The sequence below is a fragment of the Cnephaeus nilssonii genome (genome assembly GCF_951640355.1).
Source record: "Cnephaeus nilssonii genome assembly, chromosome: 20".
Classification (NCBI taxonomy): Eukaryota; Metazoa; Chordata; class Mammalia; order Chiroptera; family Vespertilionidae; genus Cnephaeus; species Cnephaeus nilssonii.
In genome coordinates this window covers 35,599,385-35,616,026 of record NC_137091.1, presented here as the reverse complement: position 1 = coordinate 35,616,026, position 16,642 = coordinate 35,599,385, and the positions used below count along the sequence as shown (strand labels likewise).

General features: G+C 55.3%; 1 protein-coding gene across 2 annotated transcripts; it reads right to left on the bottom strand.

Moving 5' to 3' along the window:
• Positions 1-564: 564 nt before the first annotated feature.
• ARHGAP33 (Rho GTPase activating protein 33) lies at positions 565-13,966 on the bottom strand. Of its 2 annotated transcripts, XM_079799579.1 has the most exons (22): positions 13,651-13,966; positions 11,674-11,771; positions 11,511-11,595; positions 11,064-11,144; positions 10,822-10,959; positions 10,298-10,390; positions 9,611-9,733; positions 9,444-9,521; positions 9,292-9,358; positions 9,149-9,208; positions 8,905-9,057; positions 8,718-8,820; positions 7,184-7,328; positions 7,021-7,103; positions 6,830-6,937; positions 5,388-5,533; positions 5,000-5,041; positions 4,601-4,754; positions 4,371-4,516; positions 4,219-4,293; positions 2,266-2,928; positions 565-2,173 (listed from the first exon to the last, which is right to left on the bottom strand). In XM_079799579.1, exons 1-22 carry the CDS (start codon positions 13,789-13,791, stop codon positions 897-899), a joined length of 4,059 nt encoding a protein of 1,352 aa, XP_079655705.1. In that variant the 5' UTR covers positions 13,792-13,966; the 3' UTR covers positions 565-896. The 2 variants fall into 2 exon arrangements, with proteins under 2 accessions (XP_079655705.1, XP_079655706.1); XM_079799580.1 differs by lacking the exons at positions 5,000-5,041; positions 13,651-13,966.
• Between the last annotated feature and the right edge of the window lie 2,676 nt (positions 13,967-16,642).

Genomic DNA, 16,642 nt, shown 5'->3' with positions numbered 1-16,642 from the left:
CTGCAGTTACCGTCCCTGATGAAGTGATAAAGCAGCCCAGCCAGTTTGGCTCAGTGGTTGAGCGTTGATCCATGAACCAAGAGATTACCAGTTCCATTCCCAGTCAGGGTATATGCCCAGGTTGCAGGTTCGATTCCCAGAAGTGTGTGTGCAGGAGGCAGCCAAGTGATAATGTTTCTCTCTCATCGATGTTTCTATCTCTCTAAAATCAATAAATACATATTTAAACAAAAATGATAAAGCAGCCCTGACCGGTTTGGCTCAGTGGATAGAGCGTCGATCTGCGGACTGAAGGGTCCCAGGTTCGATTCCGGTCAAGGGCATGTACTTTGGTTGCGGGCACATCCCCAGTAGGGGGTGTGCAGGAGGCAGCTGATCGATGTTTCTCTCTCATCGATGTTTCTAACTCTCTATCCTTCTCCCTTCCTCTCTGTAAAAAATCAGTAAAATGTATTTTTTTAAAAAATTATAAAGCAGCCTATTGCCTCTTCGTTCACTGAGCCTAGTCCCAGCAGGACACCAGCAGCCACATTTTCACCATTTTTATTCGTTAATTTTGTCAGATGGTTTAGTGGGGCATGTGGGAGATGGGCAGGAGCTGGCCCCCAGCCCCTGTGCATAGGTCAAGACATGCTGGGGGCCCTGGAGGAAGAGGAAGGACAGTTGTCAGCCTAGCCCTCAGATTTGTGTGAGAGCCCCAGGATAGAGGTTGGTGGGGGGATGGGGGTGCCTTTAGTCCAGGGTAGGGAAGCCATACAGGTTAGGGACCACATCAGAAGCAAGTTACAAAGTTAGAAACCTGGAATAGGGGTCAGGAGCTCAAGAAAATACAAAACAAGGAATTGGGTTGGGCCAAGATCAGTGAGGAGGGAAGGGAGGAAGGTCTCTGCTCTGATTCAGCAGTAACTTCGGGTCTGGCCCTCCGAGTGAAGGGACCAGCTGGGAGTCGGGTAAGGGGGTGGGGGACCAGCCCCCTCCCTTCCTTGGCCCCCATTCCTGTACAAGGACCCTCGGTGGTGCTTGCCCTGCCTCCCATAGGCTGGTGGGGCTGCCCTGTAGTACAGGAGAGGCTCAGGAGAGCCCCAGGCCCCAGGCACCCTGTGAGGGGTGTGGGGATCCCAGGGAGCCCTCTCTTTCTGGGGAAGGTGGGGGGCTGTGGGGCCTGAATCTGAATGGCTATGGGGATGAGGAGCAGGAGGGGAAGAGGAGCTGGAAGAGGTGGATGAGGGACCCCTGGGCCCTAGGGCTAGGTTGACATAGAGGGGCTCAGGCCGAGTGGGGCACCGGGCAGGGTGCTGAAGGGCTGAATAGCCCAGGTGGTTATGGGGAAAGCAGGAGGGGGGTGGTGGGTAGCTGAGTAGGAAGTCAGGGGACCTATGGAATGGTGGTGATTGGTCAAGCATGCCATATGAGGCATTCAGCCTATCTGGTGGCATGGAGTGAAAGGGACTCCAGGACTGGGTGGTGCCAGAGTAGGGGGACCCCTCACCCGCCTCAATCTCATAGTACAGGTTCTCTCCCCTGTCAAGTGGTGTAGGAGGACCCAAAGGGCTCCTCCAGACCGGGGTTGGGGAACTGGGCTGGAAGGATGAGGAGGTCAGGGGGTACAAGCCTGGTTTGGGGACCCCAAGAAAGGGTGGCAGGCACTCCTGGGGAGCTGAGGAGAAGCAGCCAGGGGTTCTCACAGAAGAAAGAACCTGTGAGGAGACACAACATCGGAACTGGGCCAATGTCTCTGGCACATCTCTGAAGCCCCCACCCTTCCTGAGCTGGGCACTGACCTGGGTAGAGCTTCTGTGTCCCCTCCTTAAGATCCCCATGGGCCGCTGGCTCCTCACCAGGCTCCCAACACTTCGTTGCCGTGGTAGGGAGGGTGGGGGTCCTGGAGCCCAGGCATCAGGGTGGGGTAGGGAGGGGGCGGGTGGCCCACTCCCTGAGGTCCCAAGGGGCTCACCGCCCACCTCCAGGGACAGTGAGCAGTAGAAAGGGGAGCGGGGAGCAGATGGGGTATTCCCATGCTCCTGTTGGCTCTGTCTCTGGGCCACCTGCTGAGCCTGCTCAGCCAGGGCCAGGGCCATGAGGCGTGCTGGGTTCTTGGGGGGCGGAGGTGGGGCCCCCCCAGGGCGCAGGAGGGATAGGGGTGGGGGCAGCAGTGGTGAATCCATGACAGGCCCTATACAGAGAGGAATGGGAAGGGGCGTCAGCCAGGTCTTGGATGCAGCCTCAGGGTCTGTGAGGGTGTTGGATGGGTTGAGTAGGACTCACCATGCTGTCGTTGGGCTTCCCCGGGACCGGGTAGTGCTAGGTTGCTGCAGATCTCCTGTGGACAGGTGTCACTCAGCTGGGCTTCAGCTCCATGTGGCAGCAGGGGGATGGCATGGGGGCACAGGCCTGGGCTGGGGCTGAGTGCTGGTGTTGGGGTGAGTGAGGCAGGTGTTCCCCCAGCCCCCAGCAGCTCCAGAACAGCAGGTGGCACTGATACAGCCAGGGGCTCTGAGATGTCCAGGGCAGTGGGCGAAGCAGGGCTGGTGGGCCCATGGGGCAAAAGGGCCTGGGGAGTTGCCCTGGGTGGGAAGGCAGAAGCAGGGGCTGGGGGGGCCGGGCTGGCAGGAGGTGCAGGGTCCCCTGGGGTAGGGCTGCTGCAGCGAAAGGTAAGGGGATCAAAGTCGAGCCCCCGGAGCCCCTCCAGGCAGTGAGGTGGGCTGAAGTCCAGATCATCACCATCATCTAGCCAGGCCGAGGTTCGGTGAGAGGGGGAGCCGGAAAGTGCCCCGAGCCCAGCTGCTGAGGAGGAGGAGGACGCAGAGGAGGAGGAGGACGCAGAGGAGGATGAGGACAGGCTCTCACAGGAGCCCGCGGGTGCTGGGCCCACAGGGAAAGCATCACTGCTGGAGTGGGGTCGCCGTAGCCTGCTCAACCTCTGGAGGCCTGGGGGCGAGGAGGGGCAGTTAGGGGTCAGGGCTCAAAAGTTTACATACCCTCACATTAGTGAGAACAGGGCACACAACCCAGGAGGCTGGGAAAATAGCATGCAGAGGCACTTCCCTGGGTAGGGCCACATGGCTGTGAATGCAGGGAGAGCTGTTCAGACTCACAGTGACAAAGGAAATGAATGGCAAGTCCCTGGGGAAAACCATTCCGGACCCAAGGGCCAGAATAGTCTGACAACCCCACGGCTGTGAACATGAGACCAACAGGATCCCAACCAAGGCTGCTGGGAGTACAGACTGGGGCGACCACGTTTGGAAAACAATTGGGCATTTTCTTGTTCAGTTGAGCTCTCTCAGGAGTGTGGGCATGGCAGGGAGCACCCATAGAGCCCCCAAATCCATCAGGAGTGGGATGGACAAGCAACTCCCAATGAAATATCCACATGGAACACTAAAGATCAGCAGGCAGGAGTGAGCCTGAGCTGCACCTGGCAATACGATGGTATCTGTAATGCAGCGGTGAATGAAGTCGTTTCACATACAGCACTACACCCCCTTTCTTATGATACCTTTAACTGACATTTTAAAACGACTAGAACTGCTCAATATGTTTATGTATACATCTGTACATGATAAAACCTTAAAACCAAGGATGACAGCCCTGGCCAGTGTTGCTAAGTGGTTAGAGCTAAGCCCACTCACCAGAGTCCTGGGTTCAATTTCCAGTCAAGGGCATGTACCTGGGTTGCAGGTTCGATCCCTGGCCCTAGTCAGGGCACGTGCAGGAGGCAACCAACCGATGTGTGTCTCTCTCATAGCTGTTTCTCTATCTCCTCTCTCTCACCCACTCTCTTCCCTTCTACTTGCTCTTAAAAGAAAAAAAGGAATCAATGGAAAAAATATCCTCCAGTGAGGATTAACAAACAAACAAAAAAATCAATGAAGATGATGACATCTAATCAAGAGGAGGCCTCTGGTGGATAGGCAGCAGGTAGGAGAGGGGAGGAGCTTGAAGATAAGGTAGTGGGGATTCTTTTAGCTCTGGCCAGTGGGTACATGGGTGTTCATTATATTATTTACATTTTTTCAAAAGGAATGAATAAGACTGTTTGAAAGGACCCTGTATGAACCATTGATCACAGTGTGTCATGAACTAAGGGTGATGCTTTATCCAATTCACCATACCCAATGTCCAAATTAAAAACTAAAAAACCACCAAAACCCCCAAATTGGAAGTACAGCATTTGGAGGCTCCACCCCGCCACAGGCCAGGCCACCCTGAGCTCACCAGCCCCGCTGGCCTGAGATGATAGAGACTCCTCACTCTTGGCAGATCTCAGTGTGACTGTGTCAGGTCGGCTGCCTGCAAGGAGACAAGAAGGGTCAGAGAGGCATTCCAGAGTGCTGCACCACCACCACGCTGACTGTCCGACCTCTGACCTGAAGGCTGTGGTGGGGCGCGCATCCCCCCCAGCCAGGGAAGAGGCTTCTTCCGGGGAATGCTGGGGCCGCGGCCCAGTGCAAAGAAAGTCTTCCAGCTGCTACCGCCTGGCTTCCGCTGTTTCTGGCCTCTCTCCCCCTTCCTCCTGGGGTTTGGGTGAGACACAGGAGGCAGTGTGAGGAGCTGGGACCTCAAGGCTAGCCCCTCCTCTCCCCTGTGTCCGACTCACCTTTCCACAGGAGAGTCTGAAGCCTTGGGAGCTGTGGATTCATTGGATGTCCCCAGTCGGCCCTGGGTGCGAGCCTGGGCTTCCTCCAGTGTCAACAGGCGAGTGGAGGGGCCACTGCCCACAAGGGACTTGGGCCTGGGAAGGAGGCAGCGGCCTGGGGAGTTGGGAAAGTGGGCAGCTGTCAGCCCAGGGAACATTCAAGGCAACAGGTAAAGCTAAGCGCTACTGCCCAAGCTCCGGCCCCAAAGCATAACCCCCACCCTGGCTGGCAAGGCAGGGAACCAGAGAGGATCAGGTGGGAATGGGTGGGCAGCAGGCAGGTGAGCAGGAATGAGGCAGAACCAGCTGATGAGGCAGCTCCCAGCAGCCAGCAAAGGCAGTGGCTCTGGCTTCAGTTACCTCGGGCCAGAGGGCCCTCCGATGTGCTGAATCCTGATTGGGCTGGGGTCCGGGGCAGGGTGGGGAGTCTGGGTGGGGCCTGGGCAGGGTCAAGTCTGGGGACCTCCCACCTCCTCCCAGGTGGACCTCTGGCCCCAAGCACCCCCAGGAGCTACAAGGGGTGGAGGAAGAACGATGTCCAGGCCAAGAAGTAGGGATCCTGAGCGTAGGAGCTGAAATGAGAAGGGTGGGGAGGGGAGGGAGAGGCCGGGGCGGGGTCCTCAAGGAGCCAGGAAGGAGGTACAGCTTCAGTGGGTAGGGACAGGGCTGGGAGCCCCCCTGCCCTCCCACTGCAGTCCTGACAATGAGGAGGCAGTAGCCAGGACATCAGGAGATAGGACGAGCATACCTGCAGGGTCGAGGCCAGCAGAGATGAAGGTGTCACTGAACAGGACATCCACATGGGTGAGCAAGAATTCCACCACCACTGACTGCACCCGCACCTCACGGAAGGCTGCTGCCCCGCCCAGCCCCACTGACTCCAGCTCCATGGACCTGAATGGGAGAGGGAGAAGAGGTCCGGTGCCTTGAGCCACAGCTGGAGGAGGGGGAGGGTTGTGACTAGGTTAGGTAGGGAGCTAATAGAAGCAAAGACTGTCATTCAACAGCTCTGATTTTATCAAATTGATCACATCTACAACTTGGTTCTCAACTTTTCCCCAACTTGCTCCCTCACCACCTTCCCCATCTCAGTCAATGCAGTCCTTTAGTGGTTCAGGCAAGACACCTTGGAATTGTCCTTGACTTCTCTCTTTCCCTCACACCCACATCCAATCTGCCTAAAAACCTTGTGGGCTCCCCCCACAAAATCTGTCCAGAATCTAAACTATTCTCCCCCTCTACTGCCCCACCCTCCATCCTCTCCCTCCTGGCTATCACAGCCACCTCTTCCCTGGTCCCCTGGTCCCACCCCACCCCCACAGTCTGCTGCTCATGCAGAGCTGGAGGAAGCTGGGAACACCTCCTGGCGAAAGCAAAGTCCTCACATGACTCACAACCTATAAGTCACTCCTCCTCTATCCCAGTCCCCATCACCTACCTGACCTCATCATCTCCTCCCCCTCAGCCCCTTACTCACTCACTCACTCAGTTCCAGCCACAATGGCCTCTCTACTGTTCCTGCTGACCCAGCCCCAGGACCATTGCACTTATTGTTCCTTCTGCCTAGTTTGCTCTTCCCCAGATATCTCACCTGCTACAGTTCTTGACTCAAATGTTACCTTCTCAGTGGAGTCTTCCCCATCTACCTTATTTAAAACTGTAAGCTTTCTCTGTATTCCAGGTCTATCTTTGTTTCTTCCCCCCTCGCCCCCCCCATAGTTCTTACACCCACCACATATTTTGTTTAGGACAGAGAGCTTGCCTGTCTCGATCACCATCAAATTGGAGGCTCTCTGTGCTGCTGGCTATCGAAGACTTTTTTACTGAAGCCTTCCCTACCACCTACACATCCCAAAATGCCACAACCCTGTGCATGCCCCTTCCCTGCTTTGTAATCTTTATCCTTGCCACTCACTACCATCAGACCATTCTCTGTTTCCTTGTTACTAGTTCATTGTCCATCTCCCTATGAGAATATGAGCCCAGGAGCCCAGGAGCCCAGGATCTTGCTCACTACTCCATCCCCAGTGCTGAGAACAGGGGCTGGCACACTGGAGATATTTAATAAATATATGTTGAATGAAATGAACAAGAGAACCAAAAGTTGGGTGAGTTCCTAGGGTAGGTGTAGAAGTAGGGGGAGACTGGGGCTCAGCCCATGGGTGACAGGCTGGTGAGCTGCCAGCTTACCGTAGCAGGTTGGGTGCCCAGACAATGGCCAGGTTGCGGGCATGCATGCTGGTATTGGCACTGTGTCTTGCCATGCGGGCCAAGTGCCTCAGCAGGTACTCCAGGGTCCTGGGGTGGGAGTGGAAGGGGACATCTGAGTCTCAACTCCCTTGTGAGCCCACCACAGCCCTTCCCTACCCCTCCTGGTTTACCTATAGTGTGGCGGGGGCAGCTGTTGGATGACGTCATGGACACGCACCAGGCGTTCGTCCTCCCCAGGCACTGACATGGCCTCCTGAGATTGTGCACAGGCATGATGGGGACTGGGCCCAATGCATCCCAGCACCCTCTAACCTCACTATCTCCTTTACTCACACTGAACTTCCCGTAGAGCTGATATGTGAGCAGGGGGTTGGGCAGCTCTCGGAAGTAGAGCTTGCAGAGAGAAGACACACTGTGAATGTCCTGTAGGAAGGTGGGGCCAGACAGTTCAGGGATCCTCTCACTGTCAAACTCATGCCTGAGGCCACCAGGTCAAAGAGAAGAAAGACTCGTGTCAGAGCTGGTCTGCCTGGCTGTGCACCCCATACCCACACTGTCCACAGATGGATGCAACCCTCTTTCTGCACTGTGCTCCTCAAAAGACAGAGACTTACTTCCTCTACAATAACCCTGTCTGCCAAAGACAGGGGCACTCTTTCATAGAGGAAGACACTGAAGCTCAGGTGGGAGGTGTCCCTCCTGCGCCTGCCCAAGGCTATCTGATTCCAGAGCACGGCCCTGCTACTTCCAGCACATTATGCCATTCTCCTAACTTCAAGAGGTCACTGGAAAACTGGCTGAAATCCCAGTAGCCCCTCCTCACAATTATCTGGCTGTGTCTCACTGCTCGAGGGGAAAAGCTCAATGCACATGAACTCATGCATCTCTCACACCTCCGGGCTCTATACTCTCACTTCAGGGCCTCCCGTCAGTCTCAACACGTGTGCCTCACTCCTTCCCACCTCTTAGACTAGCATGTGTCCTCAGTTCAGAACCCTCCAGTGTAAAAGCCAAAATCCAAACAGTTGTTAAAAAGGCCTTGCACAGCCCTAGCTGGTCTGGCTCAGTGGATAAGAGCGTTGGCCTACAGACTGAAGGGTCCCGGGTTCGATTCCGGCCAAGGGCACATGCCCGGGTTGTGGACACGATCCCTAGTAGGGGGCGTGCAGGAGGCAGCCAATCAATGATTCTCTCTCATCATTGATGTTTCTATCTCTCTATCCCTCTCCCTTCCTCTCTGAAATCAATAAAAATATATTATTTTTAAAAAGGCCTTGCACACTCTGCCCCTAATTACTTCTCAGACATCATCTCCTGCTACTTTGCCTTGTGGACTGCCTGTTCCCTCCACCATGAATGCTTTTCCCAGAATATCCACAGGGCTCGCTCCCTCCCTCCCATCCTCCAGAAGGAGCTCCCCTCCAAGAGGCCTTCACTGCCCACCCTTATTTAACACGGCAACATCCCTCCCAGATTTACTATTATGATTCTCCTTACCCCCATCTCTTTTTCTCCATAGCACTTGTCACCTACTAGTAAACTCTCTCATTTCCTTGTTTGTCTCTACCTCTAGCATGTGAGGGTGGGAATGAATCTCTGGTCCTCAGTGCCCAGTGTTTAGCATGTAGCAAGTACTCAGTGAAGGTTATCTCTCTACTTCCAACACTCATTCTGCTCTCACCTTTCAGGCCTCAGCTGGAGTCACTTCCTCAGAGAAGCCCTCCCTGTCCACAGCCCTGATCCAACCCCGTTAGATGCCCTCCCAATTCCCAAGAGCTCTTGTCACCAGCACATGGCACGGGGCCTAGACTAGAAATGATGTTCAGTAAGTGTCTGTGGAGGGAAGGGGTTGGTGGAGGGCCCTCACCGTAGCCTCTGGATATTGGATGACACGCCTGAGAGTCGGTAGATTCCATCCACTACCCCATGGGCCTCAATAAACTCAGAGCAACAGCGAAGCACCTGGGGCACTGGGAGAAAGCAGTGGAGTCAGGAATGGGCGGGTCAAATCCTGGGCGGGAGGGGTGGGCTAGGCAGGTGGGCCCGGACCTCACCGTCCTGGCCTGAGTTACTGAGGTGCTCTCCAAGGTCGCAGCCAAACACCCTCTGCCGCAGGATACCCCGTTGTCGCAGCCGCTGCCGAGAAGGGCGGGAGCGCATGAAGGTACGCAGGAGGCCAGCCAGCTTCCCACGTGGCCGGGGCACAGCTGTGAGAGTAAAAGGGTCAGTGCACACAGGTCAGTGCAGTTATCAGTCCGACAGGAAGGAGGCAGGGACAGAGCCTCTTATTTCCATTACCTGAGGTCAAAGAGGAGACACCCTGGGGAGCCGCAACACCACACAGGAGACCATCGGCATCTGTGGGGTGAAGGATGGGTGGAAAGGATGGACAGCAGGCAAAGGATGCAGGAAGGATTCCCCACTTTGCCGCTGGCACTTACCCGCCTTGAGTCCTGGACTGGGCCGCTCTGTGAATAGCTCCACACACTCGCTGGGGAAGAAACCGACCTGAGGAGGGTTCAGGGTCAGTGCCTGGGCCACCCTAGCTAGCACAGTGCCCTAGCCCCACCAGTCCACCCCAACCCAGGCTCACCTGGAAGCCTCGCTTGCCCCGCCACCAGCTCCGATCCTCTGTGGGCGGCATGTCGATCACGGAGACAATGTCTCCCACCTAGGAGAGGGCAGATGAGATGAGGGAGGGTCAGAAGTGGCCGGAAGAGGGGAGTCCAGATGGAGTCTGCCCCACCCCCACAGCCTCACCTCGAAGGACAGCTCGTCTGGTGCCTGAGCTGTGTACCGCTTCACCACATGGGCGGCAGCCACCGCAGGGATATTGAGGGAGGCCTCCTCACTGAGGAGCAGGCGCCTGCCATGGTTGTCCAACTGAGGTGGAGGGTGAATGTGGCAGGGAGAGGCCAGAAGGTAATACAGAATTAAGGCGGAGAAGGTTCTTCCAGGCCCAGTGGAGGCCACTACTTGCTCCACATCTAAGAGCCCCAATCACTCAGAGCTATTGATCAAACACCTAAATTCAGGCCCCTTCCAAAACAAGGCCCCTTCCTTCCTCTCACATGCCTCAGGATTCCTCTACCCTGAAGTCCTCCTGATACACCCCTGCACCCTCACCATCCATAGCAGACACTGCACATCTGCTATCTAAAAGCTGCTGGCTTAAGTCACTCTTAGCCAGGCGTTCTTCTGTGAGTTACAGCCAAACCCATTCGATATACCTCGAAATTCTCCCCACAGCCCAACACCTGCTCACACACACGCACACGCACACACACTCATTCTAACAGACATACACCCAAACAGACACTGAAATGCCAGTGACTCCTCCTGTCCGGCTCATTTCCTTCCTGTGCCCACACACACTCCCAGGCTGGTTCTCACTCTTCCGACCTCCCTCACTCACTCCCAACTTCAAGCCCTGTTGCCCGGGCCCACCTCCATCCAGGTGAGCACAGGCCCACAGTTGAGGTTACTGTCCACCAGTCCTGACAGGGTCTCCAGGTACTGCAGCAGCAGCGGCACCAGCATCTGTGGTCAGATTGTCAGGGGGGGGGTCTCGTGAGGAGACCCCCGAGAGAGCCCAGTGCCCTGCTATACTGCCTTAGCTTGCCTCTAAGCAGGACAGAAATTCACCCTCAATGCATGGGTGCCACTCTACTGTTAGGTACTAAAATATTGGCATAGTAGTTGGGAACAGACTATGTCAAGCTCCTCTGTGCTTCCATTGGTCTGGCCATATTGATCCTCCCATGGAACTCCCTGGAAGTCTTTATGATCCTAAAGCTAAAGAGGGCCTCCAGAACCTTGCTGCAGTCCTATGGTCTCTCCATTCTGATTGGTTGGGAGTCAGGCCATACTCGTGATTAAGTATTTATCAATCCCTCTGCCTTGATGGTTTCACACATCGATGATGAGGACACATCATGGCTGAGGCAGGGATGGGATCACAAGCAGTTTACCTGGGCAGCCCTGGCACCCTCTGGGGGTGGGGGAAGCTCCGGGAGGCAGGAAAATCTCCGGTCAAATATGCACCGATGGAGGTGGGCATCCAGGGAACGGAAGTCATCGTAACTGCGAAGAACTGGCCAAGAACGGCCCTGTGGGAGGGTGAGGGACAAAAAGGAGCAGTAGTCCCATTTCACTGAGCTGAGGACCATGGCAACCATTCCGACAGGCCAGATGAGAGGCAGGGTGGCCTTACCTGACAGGTCACCTGCACCCCAAACACCAGCTCGTTCTCCCCAGAGAAGCTGGAGCCATCACGCTCTGGAGACAGTAGGAGCTGTAGAGGGGAAGAAAAGCCCGGGGGAGAGGGGGGTCTCACTTTGGTTCCTGTCCTAACCTGTCCGAGTTGGCACTCTCTAGGGATGGGGCTGTGCTCTCCAAGGGCAGGGCCTAGTGATGCCTCAATCAGAGTGCAGGGTCCTGGCACAGAGCACACACCTAACAAAAAGCTGTTGCAGAATGAATAAAGGAACAAATGATGAATGATGAACAGCTCTTCCTTCCCACCCTGCAACTCCAGCCACCGACTTCTCGGATGGGCAGAGCAGCCAATCCCAGGGACAGCTCTCAGGGGTAAGGTGGCTAACGTTGCTTCATGGTTGGGTGGGATCTCCTCTTCCCACCTGGGTGAAAACCCTCATACCTGAATGTGGCCAAAGTCAACATTCTCATAGTGGAAATGGGCACAGTCAGCCAGCCGGGGAAAGGGACCGCGAGGAGCCGAGAGCCTGGAAGACAGGGGACACATCACTAGTGGCTCCTGTGCTTGGCCCCCTCCTCAGCTGGGCCTCTCCCTCACCTCTCACCTCTTCCCAGGCTTCTCCTTCACACTGGGACCCCCAGTGGGGGGCAGGGGCTGCACCGAGCCCTCCCCTGGGCCATCCAGGCTGTCAGTGCTGCGGGCCTGCAGAGCAAAAAGAATCAGAGGCCCCCAGCGATGGGAGCAGAGACAACAGGAGCATTGTTATCTGCCACCTTGTGCCTAGAGGCCTGAATCACTCCATACACTGCCCTGAGCATGGAGGAGCAGAGGTCAGGGGGAGGTGGAGACCAGAGGAGGATAGGGCTTCATCTTCCTGTGTGGTCTGGGGTGAGGGGGCTAGAAGAGGAGGGGCCAAGGGTGAGGCAGGAAGAACGAAGGCTGGTACCATCGCTCTGGATTTAAACTCCTCCTGTAGCCCCTGCAGAGTATCGTCATCTTCCAGGTGTGCCTCTCCACGCCTCTCCACTGTCTGGACAACCACAGCTCCCAGTTTATCAGTCTTCCTGCTGCCAGCCTCTCCCCTCCTACCAGCATCTCCACAGCAAGCACTAGTATAATTTTCACACAACACAAATCTGCCTCTGTCTCTCCACAGATCATGGGCCTTCAATGGCTCCCTGTTGTCTTCAAGATAATCCTCTGGTCTCTGTTTACCTCTCCACCCTTATCGCTTCCCATTGCCTCCACTCTCAGAGCGCTCGAATTTCTCAGAGCCCAAACGAAAGCACATCTTTTCATTTCCTTCCTAGGCCCTCTGCGTGGAACACCCTTCCCCATTCTTTCACTAGCTGCCCTCTTCCGCATCTCCCACCTCTCAACCCTTCCCGTTTCCTCCTCTCAGTTCTCCCTGACCCTTCAGGCTGTATCAGTCACCTCTTCTGGACTCTCCCATCCCCTGAAGTTCCTCCATCCTAGCTTGATGACTCTGTCTGGGTTTTTCCCATTATAGCCCTGAGCACTCTGGGACGTCACGATCTGGCGTCAAGTCCATCTCCCACATTGGACTGTGACCTCCCAGCATCACAGCCTGGAGCTAAGCACCCCAGCTCCCCAGCATCGCCCAGCACGGGGGGGGGGGGGGGGGGCGTCAAGTCCATCTCCCACATTGGACTGTGACCTCCCAGCATCACAGCCTGGAGCTAAGCACCCCAGCTCCCCAGCATCGCCCAGCACGGGGGGGGGGGGGGGCACAGAATTGGTGCTCCTCACAGGTAGGGTCGTGCCTGATTCTTCGCTGGGTCCTCATGCCCAATTTCAGCCAGTTGCCAGCAGGGACCGGATAAAATCTGATGAATTAACCAGCTGCCAGATGGGGATTTCCCAGACTGGCTCTAGCTTCTCCCTCCTTCATATCCCTGCAACCCCAAGTTCGTTCTTGGGTCTCCCCCCTCGGATCTGTCCCCTTCCAACCCATGAAACTCCCCAAAGCAGGATGGGTTCTGACTTTCTCTGTGTCTAGAGCATGGGCTTGCAGAGGTCTCAGTGAGTATCTGTTAAGTGAGGGAATGAGGGGATGGATGAATGAGCAGGAGCAGCATGGTGGAAGAGGGAGCCGGTAGGGGAGGGAGGACGAGGACAAGATGGAGAGGACCCAAGGATCAGTGCCGGGGTCGGAGTGGAGTCAGTAGGAGGGGAGCAGCTGGAGAGCATGAGGTAAAGGTTCAGGCCGATGGGAGTGGAGGAGGTCTGGTTGAGTGGGCCTGGGCTGGGGTGAAAATGAGGAGAAAGAGAAGACAAGGGTTAGGCTGAGGATGGAGCTGAGTGGGGGTGGGGCTGGAGAATGAAAAAGTGGCGGGTGGGAGGAGGAGGAGGGGGCTAGGCCCGGAAGGGTGGAGGTTGGGATGAGGACAATGAAGATGGCTCGGGTGCGGGGGGTGGTGAGGAGCCAGGGGAGCTTCCGCAGGCCCCTGCGGGGGACCACTCGGGGGATGCCGGGTCCTGCCCGGGACCTGCCCCTCCTCCTCCCAAGTCCAAGCCTTCGGCCACAAACACCCCACCCGGGCGGTGGAAGGAGACGCACGCTGAGAGGGCGGGGCCGGGGCGAGGGCTCGGACCCAGCCCGGCTGGGGGACCAGAGGACCCGCGACGAGGGGTGAGGGGAGGCGCAGGCCCCGGGCTCGGGCGGGGCCGGGGGCGGGGCGCGCGGGGCCGAGCCGTGCATGGACAGACTGCCACGCGGTTGGTCTGACGGCCGCGTAGGCCCCTCACCACCATGGTCGCGAGGCCTCCTCAGGCGCTGGCCGCGCTAGACCCCTCCATCGCCGTCCTCGTCGCCGAAGCCGCCGCCATGGCGACACAAAGGGGAGGGCGCGAGCCGCGCGCGGGCAACTGGAGTCCCCGCCTCCAACCCGCTCAGCCGCGAGCCCCGCGGGGGCGGGAACAGCGGGGGCGCGGCGCCGCTTCCCATTGGCCCCACCCTCGGCCTAGGACGCCCCACCCACCTGGCGGCTTTTCATTGGCTTCGGCTCGAACACCCTTCCTGGCTGGGTCTCCGGTCCCGCCCCGAAGAGTTTGACAGCGCCGCGCCCCGGACCTCTTTCATTGGCCGCCTTTCCCCTCCTGAGACACACCCCCAGGTTCTGGAAGCTTTGCTTTTTCTGACACTAAGCAATGGCCCTCCCCTTCGTCTACGCTCAGCGACCACGCCTCTGACACTCACACCTGGATTCTCCCGTGGGCTCGGGGCTTTTCTCCATCCCCAAGCAGCTTTCCGAAGCTTCAATCCTCTAAGCCACACCTTGAATGTCAGAATACTGAGGACATTCGCCCATGGACATTTCCCCACCGACTCAAAAGCCCTGCCCGGAACATAGAATTCTAGGCACTCTGTGACTTGGCTCTACCCACTGGATATTTTCCTTGCCTTCTCTACTGCTTATTTATTTTTATTTTTTTATATATTTTATTGATTTCTTTACAGAGAGGAAGAGAGAGGGATAGAGAGTTCGAAACATCGATGAGAGAGAAACATTGATCAGCTGCCTCGTGCACACCCCCTACTGGGGATGTGCCCGCAACCAAGGTACATGCCCTTGACCGGAATCGAACCTGGGACCCTTGAGTCTGCAGGCCGATGCTCTATCCACTGAGCCAAACCGGTTTCGGCCTCTACTGCTTATTACAGGTCAGCCTCCAGCCTTGAATCCTTTTTCCTAGGAATAAGTTTAGCCCAAAATGCCAGAACATGACCATGCCTCCCAAAAAGCCAATCCCAATCTTTCCTGCTGCTGACTGAGCCGGATTCAGAAAACACTAACAACACCCTTTCCAAGAGAACTCTCGTTGCTCATGCCTTCAACAAGGCGTTCACCTCAGAAGGCTCATCCTTGACCCACCTACTCATTCATTCAAAAAACTCCTACCACTTACTTAATTTGTGGACACGTCAGTAAACAAAACAGGTAAATGTACTCTGCCCACATGGAACTAAAAAACTAGTGGGAGAAAACAGTGAACAAAATAAGTATTAAAACATATAGAATATTAGAAGGTGATAAGTTAGGGCCCAGCTAGTGGGCTCAGTGATCATGGTTTAATTCCTGGCCAGGGCACATGCCCAGGTTGTGATTCCCAGTATGGGGCATACAGGAGGCAGTTGATCAATGATTCGCTCTCATTATTGATGTTTCTTTTTTAAAAAAAATATATTTTTTTATTGATTTTCCACAGAGAGGGAGAGGGATAGAGAGCCAGAAACATCGATGAGAGAGAAACATCGACCAGCTGCCTCCTGCACACCCCCCACCGGGGATGTGCCGGCAACCAATGTACATGCCCTTGACCGGAATCGAACCTGGGACCCTTCAGTCCGCAGGCTGACGCTCTATCCACTGAGCCAAACCGGTTTCGGCATTATTGATGTTTCTATCTCTCCCTCTCTCTTCCTCTCTGAAATCAATTAAAAAAAATTTTTTATTAAGCAGAGATGGGGGGAGTACTGGAGGAGGGGTCAGTTTACAGTTACTCACTTCAACTTATTAAATTTGCAGACCTCACTCCCATCACAGATACCTTCCATGTGATGTTCCCTCTACCTGGAGCAGTCCTCTTTTCCCACTCAACCTCTGTGGTGGTTGCAAATCCTTTGACACTTCTCTCATGAAAAGGTAGAAAGTACATCTCCTCCCCTTTGAATCTGGGCAGATTTGTGACTTCAACTAATAGAGAATGTGACTGCCACTCCGGCCAGCAATGCTAAGTGGTTAGAGCATCAGCCCACTTACCAGAAGGTCACAGGTTCAATTCCTGGTCAAGGGCACATACCTGAATTGCAGGTCCCATCCCCGCCCCCAGTCCGGGTGTGTGTGGGAGACAACCAATCAATGTGTCTGTCACATGGATGTTTCTCTCTCCCCCTCTCTACACCCTCCCTTCACTCTCTCTAAAATTAATGGGGGGAAATCCTCACTCCTTGGGTAATGATTTTTAAAAAATTATAAAAATAAAGAGAGAGATAATGTGACTTCCAAGGTTAGGTAATAAGAGGCAATACAGCTTCCTCCTTGTCTACTGGAATGACTAGCTCTAGATGTGTTGAGGCATGTGAGAAATGTGGTTATGCTGAGTTTTGAAGAAGCCCAAGCCACATGGAAATCATGTGTAGTTACTATAGACCAGTGATGGCGAACCTATGACACGCGTGTCAGCACTGACACGCGTAGCCATTTCTGATGACACGCGGCCGCATGCCGAGGATGAAACATTTGCTGCTCCTGAGGATGAAACATTTGCGACTAGAGTCTTGGAGTTAGTTTTTTCCTCAAAGTGACACACTACCTGAGTTATGCTCAGTTTTTTGGCGAAGTTTGACACACCAAGCTCAAAAGGTTGCCCATCACTGCTATAGACTATAGTTCCAGTTCATCATGTAAGCTCTGGTGCCAGATTGTTTTATGCCACTAAATTTTGGGGGTGATTTGTAACCCAGCAATAGTAATTAAAATAGCCCTCTGTCAACTAGTTAATTTCTACCTGTCACAGCTTAAATCTAATTTCTCAGGAATCCTTCTAGG

Excerpts from the sequence above, each read along its gene's own strand:
- ARHGAP33 (XM_079799579.1), bottom strand. The coding sequence starts at position 13,791 with ATGCACGGCTCGGCCCCGCGCGCCCCGCCCCCGGCCCCGCCCGAGCCC. Across the intron at positions 11,596-11,673 it reads AAGGAGAAGCCTGGGAAGAG|GCTCTCGGCTCCTCGCGGTC; the intron begins GTGAGAGGTGAG and ends CCTGTCTTCCAG. Across the intron at positions 7,104-7,183 it reads AGCTCTACGGGAAGTTCAGT|GAGGCCATGTCAGTGCCTGG; the intron begins GTGAGTAAAGGA and ends GCACAATCTCAG.